This window comes from Bos taurus, chromosome 9 (genome assembly GCF_002263795.3).
Source record: "Bos taurus isolate L1 Dominette 01449 registration number 42190680 breed Hereford chromosome 9, ARS-UCD2.0, whole genome shotgun sequence".
NCBI lineage: Eukaryota > Metazoa > Chordata > Mammalia > Artiodactyla > Bovidae > Bos > Bos taurus.
This window is the reverse complement of record NC_037336.1, coordinates 15,512,543-15,527,787: the sequence shown is the minus strand read 5'-3', so window position 1 is coordinate 15,527,787 and position 15,245 is coordinate 15,512,543. Positions and strand designations below refer to the sequence as shown.

The 15,245-nt window shown below is 37.2% G+C and overlaps 1 protein-coding gene across 12 annotated transcripts in view; it reads right to left on the bottom strand.

Annotated features, from left to right (window-relative positions):
* Positions 1 to 15,245, bottom strand: part of MYO6 (myosin VI) — a 158,830-nt gene that overhangs the window by 28,845 nt on the left and 114,740 nt on the right. For 11 of the 12 annotated variants that reach the window (XM_015472774.3, XM_005210674.5, XM_005210676.5 and 8 more), the window contains exons 17-22: positions 13,725 to 13,820; positions 13,262 to 13,435; positions 10,017 to 10,055; positions 8,326 to 8,419; positions 484 to 614; positions 321 to 398 (exon numbers count right to left, since the gene is read on the bottom strand). In XM_015472774.3, coding sequence (XP_015328260.1) covers positions 321 to 398; positions 484 to 614; positions 8,326 to 8,419; positions 10,017 to 10,055; positions 13,262 to 13,435; positions 13,725 to 13,820 — 612 coding nt within the window. The other variant, XM_059889777.1, reaches the window with a different exon arrangement.

Sequence of the window (15,245 nt, the reverse complement as noted above, 5' to 3'; positions counted from 1 at the left end):
GTTTTAGAAAACCTTTCAACTTGTTTAAAATAGAAGTATTCCTGGTTAACCCTTATTTTAAGTAAAAATTCAACTAAACAATCCTCTGATTCCAATACCTCCAAAGCTAGAGGGAAAAAACCAAAAACTCTATAGAGTGCTATACATTGGAAACTTCTCACCAGTGGGAAAATTTTGTGTGTGTGTGTCCCATATATATATGCATGCTCTAAGTGATTATCTAATTTAAGAATAATATAAATCACTGAACACTTAAAATATTCACTGACTCCAACTGTCCATACTAATTATGTTACAGTTTAAAATAAAAATGCATTTACCTTGCCAGGTCTAAAAAATACTTTAGTTAACCCAAACTTGTAGTCAACTTCATTTAAGCCCAAAGCTTTAAAAAGAGCCTGAAAAATAAAAGTTAAGTGCCAATTAGGGATTAATAACAATGAGTTTATAGCTAATAAATCTCAATTTAGGTAGTATTTGTACCTTACAAAATAGTCTTGGATCTAATCTTGCAAGTTTATCTGGCATATACTTTTTATACATGTTGTAGAGTTCGTGAAATGAAGCTCGTGATGGGAAACCACCTTGCATCAAGTCCAAGACAGACACCATACCTAGATTCATAAACAAACACAAGTTTTACTGCCAATCACCATACAGAAGTCCAAAGGTAATCTGCAAATGATCAAAGAATTTTACAAATTAAAAGTGGTAATTTACAGAAATTATCTGCAATGAAATATTACATAGAAAATATCATACTTACATCATGCTTATGTTCCCAACTTATCCATCACCTAAAAACTACTGCAACCAAATTTCATCTCTAGCTTTTTTTAATATATTCAATGTTGATAATATTTAGTGCTGCTAAGACTGTGGGGGAAAATTACTTTTTAATACACTATTTCTGGAAATAAAAGATGCTTCGGGATTTTGAGAGCAGTGCTATAGAATCTGTCAAACTTAAACACATGCATATTTTCTATTTTAGTGAAGACACAGATTTCTCCAACAGAAATAAATGAAGATATCTACAAGTGATGTTCATTGTGTCCCTGTGTGAAAGGCATAATATTAGAAATAAAATAAGTTGCAAGAAAATGAAAATAAAGCAAAACTAGCTTGACTATATTTTCTAGAGATAAACTACTGGTCTCTTGAAAATTCAAATGTAGTTTGTATCTATTTTTTCTGCTGGAAACCTCTGTGTCACAGTATACAAGGCAAAGACCTGCATTTGGCTATTTTCCAAGTTCTGAGATTACTTCTGGAGTAAGATTAAGAGTTTCCAAGACAAAGTCAAACATATTTCCTGGTTCTCACCAGCGCTTAAAGCAAATGGAGAAGACAGAAGACTATGTCACTCTAAAGACCCCCATTTCACTCACCTCTCAAAGGAGCTAGTTTAGTCTACCGGGGTAAAAAGTCTACAGGATGACTATCGACATTCAGTATAACTTTAGTAAATGACTAATTTGAGCCTTGAGTCAGTGTGAGCTTTTCATGGCAGGAACAGCATAAGAAAAGGGTCAACTATTGATAATACCAGGACTTTTGTTTATAAAAAGACCTGGATTTCAGTCTACAGGACTATTTAAATCGATGAAGAAAATAAGACTATTTAATAAAAAGTGTTAGGACAAATGGTTAGACAAAAGGAAAACAAAAATAACATAAGATCTGTACCTCACTCCTTATAAGCAAAATAAATTTCTGGTCAAAAATTTAATTAGCAAAATAAAATTATAAAGTATTCTTAAATGGGTAGGTTTTTATTTTAAAATAATCTCACTGGAAAGAGTGTCTCTCTAGGCAATCATATTGAATTTTAATCTGACTGCCAAAGGGGTAAAACCCCAATAATAGTCAGAGATGATGACAATGTAGGAAAACACACATGTACATTCTTAGTGGGAGAGTAAACCAGTGTAACAGTTTCAGATGGCAATTTGGAACAAGTATTTATATTTTTAATATTAAATGCTAGTAAGTTATTCCTTTGACGATTTTTCACTTCTATGAATCTATCCTACAACTTGCCACATATGTGGGCAAAGATACACATAGAGAAGGTCTATAAATTCACTGGGTCATTGCTAGTAAAACAAAACACAGAAATAACTTAAATACTAATCAAATTATATCACAATCATATGACAGAATATGATATATTAATTAAAAATAATAGGGCAGAGCTCTAGCAAGTATAAAAAATATGTTGAAGGCACAGAGTTAAATGGTCACCTTTTTGAAGTGAGACTTCTTTTTACGTATATTATTCTGTACCATTAATTTTTGTTACAGTGAACATATATAACTATTATAATTTTCAATATAATTATATAATATATGTAATATATAATTTATATATACTACTATAATATATAACATGTTATATATTACCATAAAATAAAGTTTAATACTGAATTAAATATAATATTACATTTAATATAATGGAACACAAAGGCAGTTGTTCTTATGGAAAGAAATCTCCAGAACTAGATGGAGGCTCTGGCTCTGTCTGGAGAAATAAAAGTAAGGTTTAATTGGTACTGTCAGAATTGTTGCCCATGTATATCAAATAAACAAGCACCCTTAGAAGTGTGAGCGTCGTCTGAGTCCCTTGGCTTGCCCTACCACTGCATACAACGTAGGAAGTGGCTCACAGGAGTTCATTAAGAATTTCACGGAGCTTAACAAATTACTAAGTCTGTGGTTGCTTTCTCCACACTTGAAGTTAATTTACTCTAAAGATATTCTGAGGCTTAAAAATGTAAAAATCACCCAACCAGGTACCCTTCCTTCTAGAGATTCCCATGCCCGGCTTTTCCTCGGGGGAGTCTGGTGAGGAACCTCCTGGCGCAGTCCCGGCTGGCCATCTTCAGAACCCTCTCTGCTACCATGCAGGGAGCACAGCCCCCAAGTTAAAGGAAGACCTGCCTTCTCTTACTTTCCCCTACTTTCTCTGGGGTTGGCTGATCAGAAGACAGTCCCTTTAGTAAAAGCTGTCCTAAATTAATTATTCTCCTTAAATTGGAAAAAAAAATAGAAATGGAAAGGCAAAGGAGCATTCCAATCTTAGATGTCTTTATTTTAGAAAGCGTCACAACTATTTTTATTTCTACCAGTTATTGGTAAATGTTTTTGCTTTTTCTCATTACCTAGTCATACAATTACAATTCTAGTCAATTACAATACCTAGTCATACAATTCTAAGCCATTTTACTGCAATTAGTATTATAAAAAAATCAAACCATTATGAATTGGTGGCATCTATTAAACTGCCAACATATCTTGTTAAAATGAACTGCTTACTGAAAGAGGAATCCCAGCTAAAGCATTAGTGAGCCCACATTGTGCTAATCTCATAGTGCACAGAGCTAAATCTAAACACACTTGACTGGCCAGGACATTGGATGCTCAGTAGGAAGTAAATGATATTATGTTAGGCTAACCAAATCCTAAAGAGAAATTTAAATGAGGAAAATAAGCAGACTCCAAGCAAAAATGATCTTGAAGAAAACATTACAAAAATACAACTATACATATGTAGGAATAAAACAGACATCATTTATTTAACTTTCTGGTGGTGGTGGTTTGGTCACTAAGTTGTGTCCAACTCTTGCGACCCCATGGGCTGCAGCTCATCAGGCTCCTCAGTCCATGGGATTTCTCTGGCAAGAATACTAGAGTGGGTTGCCATATTTAACTTTCTAGTATTTGCTAAAATCAGTCAAGAATAAATCTTTATTTCCTAGTCTGTGTATTTAGTATATGCTTTGCATTGCCAGGAAGCAGGAACGTGCATACAAGTCAGAACGGTTTCTGCCCTCAAGAGTTTACAGATTAGAGAAAGGAGAAATTAAATAATCAATCCTTCCAGGGAGTACCCAGGGTTGATTTCTCTTAAGATTGACTGGTTTGATCCCCTTGCTGTACAAGAGATTCTCAGGAGTCTTTTCCAGCACCACAGTTCAAAGGCATCAGTTCCTCGGTGTTCTGCCTTCTTTACGGTCCAGCTCTGACAACCATACGTGACCAATGGGAAGACCATATAGCCTTGACTCTACGGACCTTAGTTGGCAGAATAACATCTCTGCTTTTCAATACACTGTCTAGGTTTGTCACGTGTGACTCATTTTTTTAATTAAGCACAATTAAAAATTCAGTATCTCACTCATACTAGTCACATTTCAAGGGCTCAAGAGCCACAAGTACCTAGTGGCTGCCATACTGCACAACACGGGTACAGATTATTTCCACCTCCATAGAAAGTCATATCAAACAGCACTGATGGAAGTGAGAAGAGATACAAGTCCAACAAGAGACACCCAGGTGGAAGAAGACGACCCTGCGCAGCAGGCAGGAATGGCCAAGCATTCAGGAGAAGCAGGGACACACGCTGTTTTAGCAGCCAAGGAAAGGCGATGTTACAGGGACAGAGCGGAGCCTGACGCTGCTGCAGTCCACTGAGATGAGGTCTGCAAAGAAACGCCTAATTCAGGATCAGGAGAGTCACCAGAGATCCTACCCAGAATCATCCTGGTGAAAGCTGATTTCTCCTGGGCTCAAGAGTGAGTGGAAGGCAGGAAACTGAGAAAGCGAGAAGAGAATATTCTTGGAGAGAAAAGCAAAACCTGGAGAACAGAAAGTAAGGCCAGAGATGGGACGGGAGTGGGAAGGAAATGCTGGTGAGAGGGAAAGAAGAGGTTCAGAGGGAGAGGCCGTCTCAGAGCTTCAGTACAGGTCGTCAGTACTCAAGGTTCCTGAGAAGGCAGGGAGGGATGAATCCAAAACACTACAGTCTCAATGAGGAAGAGAGGCACTTTCTACTTTCCATCAGGAGGGAAGGTATGCAGGCAAAGATATTTGGCGGCACACAGGTAAGGCGTTCAGCTTTTGAGTAAAAACAGGTGAGGCTGCTTGTTGGCAGAGGCTCGGGGCAGGGTGAGTCAGACTGGCCTCTGGGGAGAAACAAAACCTGCTGGCCAGGGAAACTCGGTGGGTGGGTATGAGAACCCTTTGAAGGTTAGCGATCATGAGTTTACAACAGCGCCAATCTGCCTTGCCCACCTTCTCCATGCAGATGAGGAGAAAACCATTCATCGACAGCTAGGGTTTTATGAGAGGGGTCGGGGTAGACGCAGCTGAAAGCCGAAGAACTGATGCTTTTGAACTGTGGTGTTGGAGAGTCCCTTGGACTGAAAGGAGATCCAACCAGTCCATCCTAAAGGAATTCAGTCCTGAATATTCATTGGAAGGACTGATGCTGAAGCTGAAACTCCAATATTTTGGCCACCTGATGCGAAGAACTGACTCGTTTGAAAAGACCCTGATGCTAGGAAAGACTGAAGGCAGGAGAAGGGGACGACAAAGGATGAGATTTGGACAGCATCACCGACTCAATGGACATGAGTTTCAGTAAGCTCCGGGAGTTGGCAGTGAACACAGAGGCCTGGTGTGCTGCAGTCAACGGGGTCGCAGAGAGTCGGATACGACTGAGTGACTGAACTGAACTGAACTGAACTGAAGCTTATATAATTGGGGGAGGGCTCTTTAAGAAATAACTACGAAATTATAAATTACAAAGAATATAATATCAGGTACAGGGTTCTGAAAGGAGCCCATATAAACAAGGCACTCCATAGCTAAAGCGACCTCAGCTTTCTAATACATCTGCCACCAAGAGGAGCAAGAAATGGAGTCCGGTTGGCAAGAGAGTTTCAGGAAGTGTCCCAAGCCTGAATCTATAGGAAGGAAAAGGCTGTGCCCTGGAAGAGGCAGGGGTGGTATGAGAAGGACAGAGGATGGGCACAGGATAAAGAAAACAGTCCCGGGCCCCTGACCTACATGACTGGGTCAGGTTTTGGTGTCCTTGCTTCTCACTCTACTACTTGTAAAAAAAAAAAAATTGAAAGCACACTTCCCTTGGCTCCCGTGGGACTTTTCTGCACTTAGTTAAACCATCACTCTCTACCCCTCACCTGGCCGTGTCTGTCCTTTCTCAAGGGCACTGTGTTGTTTGTTTTTAATAAGTAGTAGAGTGAGAAGCGAGGACAACAAAACCTGACCCAGTTACATGGGGAATGAACTGCTGTGGGACTGAGAAGGCCATGGAAAGAAAGCCACAGAGAGCACCCACAGAGGAGATCTGGGTTCACAGCTTAAGAGTTTTTTTGGTTTTCTGAATTATTTTTTATTTTTTAATTGGAGGAAAATTGCTTCACTATGTCCTGTTGGTTTCTGCCATACAATAATGCAAATCAGCCATAATTATACATATATCCCCTTCAGACATGAAACAACAGACTGGTTCAAAATTGGGAAAGGAGTACGTCAAGGCTGTATATTGTCAGCCTGCTTGTTTAACTTACACACAGAGTACATCATTCAAAATGCCAGGCCGGATGAAGCTCAAGCTGGAAGCAAGGTTGCCGAGGGATATATCAATAACCTCAGATATGCAGATGACACCACCCTTATGGCAGAAAGTGTAAAAGAACTAAAGAGCCTCTTGATGAAAGTGAAAGAGGAAAGTGAAAAAGCTGGCTTAAAACTCAACATTCAGAAAACTAAGATCATGGCATCTGGTCGCATCACTTCATGGCAAAAAATGGGGAAACAATGGAAACAGTGACAAAGTTTATTTTCTTGGACTGCAAAATCACTGCAGATGGTGACTGCAGCCATGAAATTTAAAGATGCTTGTTCCTTGGAAGAAAACCTATGACAAAACTAGACAGCATATTAAAAAGCAGACATCAGTTTGCTGACAAAGGTCCATATAGTCAAAGCTATGGTTTTTCCAGTAGTCATGTACAGATGTGAGAACTGGACCATAAAGAAGGTTGAGCACTTAAGAATTGATGCTTTCAAATTGTGGTGCTGGAGAAAACTCTTGAGAGTCCTTTGGACAGCAAGGTGATCAAACCAATTCATTCTAAGGAAATCAACCGTGAATATTCATTGGAAGGACTGATTCTGTAGTTCCAATACTTTGGCCACCTGATGTGAAGAGCCGACTCATTAGAAAAGACCCTGATGCTGGGAAAGACTGAAGGCAGGAGGAGAAGAGGGCAACAGAGGATGAGATGGCTGGATGGCATCACCAACTCAATGGACATGAGTTTGAGCAAACTCTGGGAGATAGGTAAGAACAGGTGTGCTGCAGTCCATGGGGTAACAAAAAGTCGGACATGACTGAGCAAGTGAACAACAACCCCTTCTTCTCCCTCTTGAGCCTCCCACCTCTCTAGGTCATCACAGAGCGCCAGGATGGGCTCCCTGTGTTAAACAGTAACTTTACACCAGCTATGTATTTTATACATGGTGGTGTATATATGTGAATGCTACTTTCTCCATTCATCTCAATTTTTCCTTTCCCTGCTGTGTCCACAAGCTTGTTCTCTGTATCTGTGTCTCCATTCCTTCCCTGCAAATAGGTTCATTAATACCATTTTTCTAGATTCCGTATGTATGTGTTAACATGTATTTGTTTTTCTCTTTTTGACTTACTCCACTCTGTATAACAGGTTCTAGGTTCATCCAACTCACTAGAACTGACTCAAATGCATTCTTTTTTTTATGGCTGAATTGTATTCCATTGCATGTATGCACCACATCTTCTTTATCTATTCATCTGTCAATGGACATCTAGGTTGCTTCCATGTCCTTGCTATGGTAAAGAGTACTGCTATGAACACTGCGGGGAGCGGGGTGGCCAGGGGGTGGAGTTCTCAGGTGGCACAGTGGTAAAGAACTCACTTGCTAATAAAAGAGACATGTGTTCAATCCCCAGGTCAGGAAGATCCCCTGGAATAGAAAATGGCAACCCAGTCCAGTATTCTTGCCAGGAAAATTCCAGGGACAGAGGAGGCTGGTGGGCTACCATCCATGGGGTTGCAAGGAGTTTGCCACAAGTGAGCACACACACATAACTACTATGAACACTGGAATATGAATATTTTTTCAATTATGGTTTTCTCAGGGTATACTCCCACTAGTGGGAATGCTGGTCATATGACAGTTTTATTCCTAGTTTTTAAAACAATCTTCATACTATTCTCCACAGTTGAAGAGCTTTTATAAATTATACTTCAATGAGGTAAAAGATTATTGTGAAATAATAGTATACACCAATACTGTTCAAATAATTTGTCCACCTTTCTTTTCTTATAAATAAAGGAATATAAAAGTCTTATTGTGCTTAAAGATAATCAAGATAGTTGTGAATTTTTTGAATACACTGGATATATTAAATTGTATTTGAACTAAATAAGACTCTTGATACACTCCAACATAGATTATAAAATAGAGAAATACCTGAACACTGAAGCTGAGACAGAATTTGAGCTCCTTCAAAGTCATGGCTTGTCATCTTTAAATTAGGCTTGATACAGCGAATAAAGCTTGCTCCCTAGAAGAATAAAGGTACTTTAAAACATAATACATGCAGCATTCTTCTTTTTCTAAGAATTCTAGCAACTTTCAGAGCATATTATCATTAAGTTATGAGCTTCTCTTAAAATAATCACTAAAGAACTTAAAACAACTAGCATACTTTTACAATGTAAAGCGTTTATATAGTAATAATGTTAGAAAAATACTGTTTTATATTTGAGTGCCAAAAATTGTGTTATTGTAAAAAGAAGTCTTTCATAATAAAATATGTCAATATATTTAAACAATATATTTCATAGGATGGCATACATGTGATTATACTCCACATCTAAATGTATTTATGTGCTATGCTGCTGTGATAAGAAAACTGCCCTATGACAAGATGAGCAAATAAAATTATGCCTCTTAAAATTTAGGGCAAAGTAATAAAAAAAAAAAATCAACTTTTCTCATCGTTCTACTTTAGAAACATACAGTAGGTCCCTGAGCTGCACTACTGTACATCTTAAAGTTTTGTTAAATGGTATGTATTTTAAAAAGCTTAAAGGCATTCGTTTGGAGTCAGTGACCAGATCACGCTGAACGAGGCAGAGAGAACACTGCCACGGACACAGTGAGACTGCTGGGGACTGAAGCTGATACACTGAACATCCAAGTAACGGCTTCTCTTCCAAGCAGTCACACCTGCAAAGCTCAACAGTCATATCAACAATGATGCTCACTGCAAATGCTTTTAGATACTTTTTAGAAAAGCCTTTAAAAAAAACACACAACTATAATATAATCGTTTAACAGTAGCATCACATTTGGATGATAAAAATAAAATACCTCATCAGGTTTAGTTTTCAAAGAAGTTTTGTCCTTAAGAGATAAATATTTGCAAACAATGAAGATATTTAAGAGAATTTCTTAATGGTTTCAAAAGCAAGTCTAACAATAAATTAAGCAATAATAGCACAGAGAATAAATATTTGGCTTTTCAAAATGACCACTTGAAAATGAAGAGTATTTAGTTAAGTTCTGTGGATTTGTTTAAAAAATAATCTTCTCCTGAAGTCATGCTTCATTAACATAAGCCACATATCAAATTTCTTTCTATGGTGAATTTTCTTTAAACAGAGGGAATTAAAATGTCCAGTTTTTAAAAAAGTCTCTGGGGAACTACTGCCTCTATTATATGGCATAAAAATTCTACATCCATTTTTTCCATATCAACACTGTCACATCGTGCTGTCCTGTAACACTGAATGTTACCACCAGAGAAGTACAATGAAAATGAATTACATGCACTGTCTTTAATCCTAAAAAATACATCTTCCTTCTCTATAATAACTAATTGTTTTCACTCTCCTGAAGTTACAGGATAATCTTAGTAACATTCAGAGAATTCTTTATGTTTATAGCAATTTGACTGCACACATACATTTGACTTGTCTTCAGAACAAACCTAACCAAAATGATAACCATTTTAAAAACTGATTTTCTTTCAATGAGAAAATTTTTTAAATAAATTTTTAATTATTCCAAGTTTACTGTGCTTATTTTAATAATTACTAATAATAGTTTAAGAAGATCATTTAAAAACCCTGTTTTTTTTTTTTAAGTATACTCACTGTACTTCGAAGTTTATCCAGAAGCAAATTTAACTGTGTCTGTAGAAGAAATCATTTCATTATTTCAGAAAGCAAAAGTACACAACACCATAAGTAAAAATTAGCTCTTCAACATGCAATAATGCTCATCTACAACATGTTACAATTTAACAGCTCTACACAATCTCTTTAACAGAGAGTAACATGCAAAAATGTATGGCTAATACATAACACCAAGGACAATAACTTCAATATACAGAACATGTGTAATTAAAAGACTGAAAATTAGCAATACTAGAAAACATACATGCATGCTTGGAGGTGGGGTGAATGAGGAAAAAGGATACAAGCAATGAAAGAAGTAAATGAAAATGCAGGTGTGATGCATTCAAAAAGGAATCGATGCAGCAGTATGTGAATACGTGGCCAGCTGGGTGTAGCTTGTGTCACACTCCATTAAGGAGGAGGGTGTGTTTAAAATATCCACTCATGCTATATATTAGAACTGTTTTATGTAACACCTATCATAAATGAAACCAACCTGCCTATCTGTTGAAAGCCTCTTTACTGTTTTAAAATCTCTCACTTCAATTATTTTTAAAGGCTAGGACAATTTTCTCAAAGCAAAATTCACAACAGACACTATAAGTAGTTACTGTGCTTTACTTTTTAAAATAATATTAAGTGATTATAATTTACTCTGGCTCAGGACGTTAAAATCATATATTCCCTTTCCTTCTCTGCAAAGTAAATTGTGTAAAATTGTTATATTGATTTTATACTGGGATGCTTACTGTACTACTTAACAAAAGATAAATTAACATATCTACTTATAGCTATATTTAGTAATAATAATAGGTATACTTTACTGAATGCTTTCTATGAGTCAAACACTGCTCAAAGCTTTTCACAGGTACTGTCTAGTTTAATCTGCACAACTCTAATTAGGGATATATTAGTCTCATTTTACAGGTGAAAGCATTGAGGCCCAGAGAGATAAATTATTTGCCAAGATCATGGAGCTAGTAAAGGCAAAACCAAGATTCTAACAAAGGCCTAACACCAAGGTTCATTCTCTTAAGCACGATACTCCAGCACACTTCACACATTATAGGCTTAAGTTATAAAAACACAATGAATTTAGATTAAAAGAATACACCCATTTATCTGGTTGCCACAGTTTTGACAACCTTAACCAGTCTGGACCAGCACACAAATGAAAACCAAGTGTAAGAGCTGCTAATTTGGAAAGAAAATGACTGCCACAAAGCCCATGGTTCCTAATCCATAGCACAGTACTCTCCCCAAAAACGGAGATAAAGTGAGAATGAAGAATAGAAGCAGCAAAAGTGAACTACAGTATCTGAGAGAAGAGGGAAGAATGTCCATTACCAAAGACTAGTGGTCAAAGACCACAAGGCATAACAGCCTTATGCAACTCATGCTTTATTTGTATTTTATTTTAAAACATACAATTGCTCCTGTATATAATAAAAGAATAAGATTTTCATTAAAAAGAAAAACTTTTTCTAAACCACTAATAGTAAAAGAGTTCTGTTTCGATAACCTGAAAACGTCACATTTCACTGGAAAGCCTCTGGTTCTCAGTGATGCTCAGTAGTGTAAATGCTAGCCTGTTTTGTTTTATTGCCACACATAACTTGAATTTAATAAACTATTCTACTATACTTAAAAACAAGAATTACTATTATTTCATTTCAAAGCATCACAACAGAACACTTTGAAATTTTATTATTAATAATGTTACAGCTTTTAGTTACAGTTTTCAAGTAGTCTGAAGTGCAAAATGCATCCTATTGCATTTAAGCAATTTTAAGCACTTAAAGTCTTAACATAAACTACCTTAGTCCAAAGAATTTTAAGAATGTTTTTTATTGTATTTATATAAACTGTCTAAAATTTCAAGTGTGTTCTTGTCAGCAATACTAATATATCATGTAGGAAAATACTTAATAAATGATCTCTATTTCATACAGACTACTGTACTATTTTAAACCAATCTGTCAGCACATGTTTATGTAAGAATTTAAGAATATCCAAATAAGAGAAAGAATACTCAAGAGAAGAAGCTCATAATTAATTAATAAGAGTTTAAGACCTTTTATTCAGTTACCTGAAAAATATGTGACAAGCTTTCTCTTATATCTATGCTTCAGCTTTTGTTTTATAACCATGATTTTATCAAGTTAGTTATTTAGAGCCCATTTCAGCCCACAGTGGATTTCAGGAAGCTTACATTATCAGTATCCTAGTATTCTGAGTCTTAATTAAATACTGTTCCTAATTAAATCATTTTTTAATATTTGAAGTACACAAAATGAAAGGCATATGTGGTTTTCTTATAAATGGAACAAGACTGTGGAAATGTATAAGAGAGAAATTAATTCTATTTATTTTTTTCTATTCATTATCATTTATTCATTAAAAGTGATACAAAGTTTTTAAATTATCTTTTTATACACAAAATACTCAACAGTTAGAAACAAACAGGAGTGTTCCATTTCTTAGATGCATCATGTGACAATTCCCTGTCAGACCTCAAGGAATAAATAAATTCCTGATCCAAAATCAGTGAAACAAATGAAGTGTTCTTCAGCGTTAAACAATACGAAGGGTTTGCCACACCAAGTATTTATCTTTTATGGAAGTTATTAAAAGCTTTAATCAAATTTTAGTGTAATATGCACACCCAAAATGCACTATGAGAGAGAACACATTAAAAATGAACTACAAACTGAACCATTAACTGAGCCAGGCTTTAACACGGCAGCCGCTCTATTAAGGAGGAGTCCACGAAGGTGATCATTTACCTGAAGCCCCTGGCAGTGCCTGCTTTTCCTCTCTCAACTCAACTAGGCCTCTCTAGCCATCTCGAGCTGGACTACTCCAGCTAAAACAAAACTGCTGAATGAGGAAGGAAACAGAAAACACGTGGGAAAGAGAAGGTTTGAAGGTCAACCAGACAGTAAGCAGAAGCAAGAACATTAGGAGAAGCAATCAGACATGTGAAGCACCAAGAAGGAACACGTTCATAAAATTACAAGATTTCTGTATGTTCCGTTACTATGCCAACTTTATGTTCTTTTGTATACAAACATCAACAATTCAGGGTCTGCTCTTTGAATCTCACTCATGGGATTTCTCCGAGTGAACTACATTATCCACTGGATAGTGTAAAACACAATTTTTTAATACAGTAAGAGTAAAAAAAAAAAAAATTCTAGCAATACATTTGCCATAAATACCTTAAACTTGTTTCCCACACTGATGAAGCTAAGTTTTCCCGCTTTTTGTTTGGTGTCTTTGTTGTTATTTGTGGATGACTCAAATAATTCCCGGATAAATTTATCCCTGGATTCACATATTAAGGACTCAAGAGACATATGTAAGGCGTCATTATTTTTTTCCACAAACTGCGTCTGAAAAGCAAAGCAGACAGGAATGGTTCAGTCCATCTTGTGCTGATATTCCTTAACACGGTGCTGTCCAACAGAACACTCAGGTAACAGAAACGCTCTGCATCTGCGCTGTCCAATACAGCCACCACCAGCCACGGGGACAGCGAGCGCGTGAGATGTGGCCGGGTCCTGAGGGACTGAATTTTAAATTTTGCTTAACTTTAAAAAGCCAGATGTGGCTAGACATTATGGTATTGTACAGCGCAGCTTTAACATCGAATGGTTTTCTCCCTGTAAATGTTCTACTCACTGTTTCATAGCACACTGCCCCGGCAAAATGCCGGACGATGAAGCCTTCGTCATCTCGGATGTTCCTGTGAACTGCCAGCTTAGACTTTCTAGGAATCTGAAAATCAACACATACATCAGTCATTAAATTATCAAAAATATACAGTGTTAATAATTCCCTTTAGAAAACATCTGGGATGTGAAATACTTAAAATCAAAAAGGGAGTTTTCATACTTTATACAATCATATTGCTCCTTAAGTAAGCCTTCATGTACCAATAAAATCTAGCAAATATTTTTGGTCATAATCTCTTAGGAAGAAAAAAAAAAAGGAATAAGACACAAAACAAAACAAAACCACATTATTTAGAAGCACATGCAAAACACAGCAGGCATTTTATAAAGTTAACTGTTTATGTCTAAAGTAGTAGCTGCTGAATTGTCATCTGGAGCACTTTTAAACCACCAGACCATTTACATGAGGTGATTCCTAGGTGTGACCAAGGTTGAAAAGCATTGTTCTACAGAAACACCTGAAATCAGCACAGGGACTCACCAACTGATTTTAGCCATGCCTCCTAACACTTTTACACAATGAGCCCAAATCTATTTGAAGAAAACAAAATCACTTTCTGGTTGTACTATCACTATAATATCTCATATTGGTATCATTTCTAAAAGTTTCCAAAATAAAAGATCACCTCTGACCCACAAAATAGCCTAAGGTTAAGAAAGACGATCTCATTTAAAAATGAAAAAGCTAAGACCCCATAACCTCACCAGGCTTCTCCTGGGTGAGAGAGCTGGCAGACAACAGAGCCTCCCCTCTGCGTGGCAGCAAACAGCACGAGTCAGAGGGTGGCCCTGGGATCAAGATGCCAGCCTGATGCCCAAATCCAACACTTTTTCTCTGTTCTAGGAAAGGAGGTCGCTTGCCCTCTCCATGCCCGTCCCCTCATCTCTAGCATGGGGAAGCAAGCAGGAGCAAGGGCAAAGGATTACTGTGAGCTTAGTCACTCAGTCGTGTCCGACTCTTTGTGACCCTACAGACTGTAGGCTGCCAGGCTCCTCTGTCCATGGGGATTCTCCAGGCAAGAACACTGGAATGGGCTGCCATGCCCTCCTCCAGGGGATCTTTGCAACCCAGGGACTGAACCCAGGTCTCCCACATTGCAGGCAGATTCTTTACCATCTGAGCCACCCGTGAAGCCATTATGAGGATTAAATAAAGTAATTCAAACAAAATGCTTAGAATGCACTTGGCACATGGCAAGCAATTCAATAAATGATTATCATTATTTATATTTTCAAAGAAACACAACAAAAGTAGTGAACCATACAAATTAGAATTTACTGCTGTGCTCTTGTTCTGTTTTGAGGAAAGTGACCAAAGCCCATTCCTGATGCTTTTGTTGGCTGTCCTTGGAGCACTATGTCTCAGAAACCTTGGTCACAATTTGTTGACCAGCAGTCAGTCCTCTTGGCAAAAGTGACTGTGCATCCAGAATGGTTCTCATAGAGAGCAGTGAATAAACAGGACGGG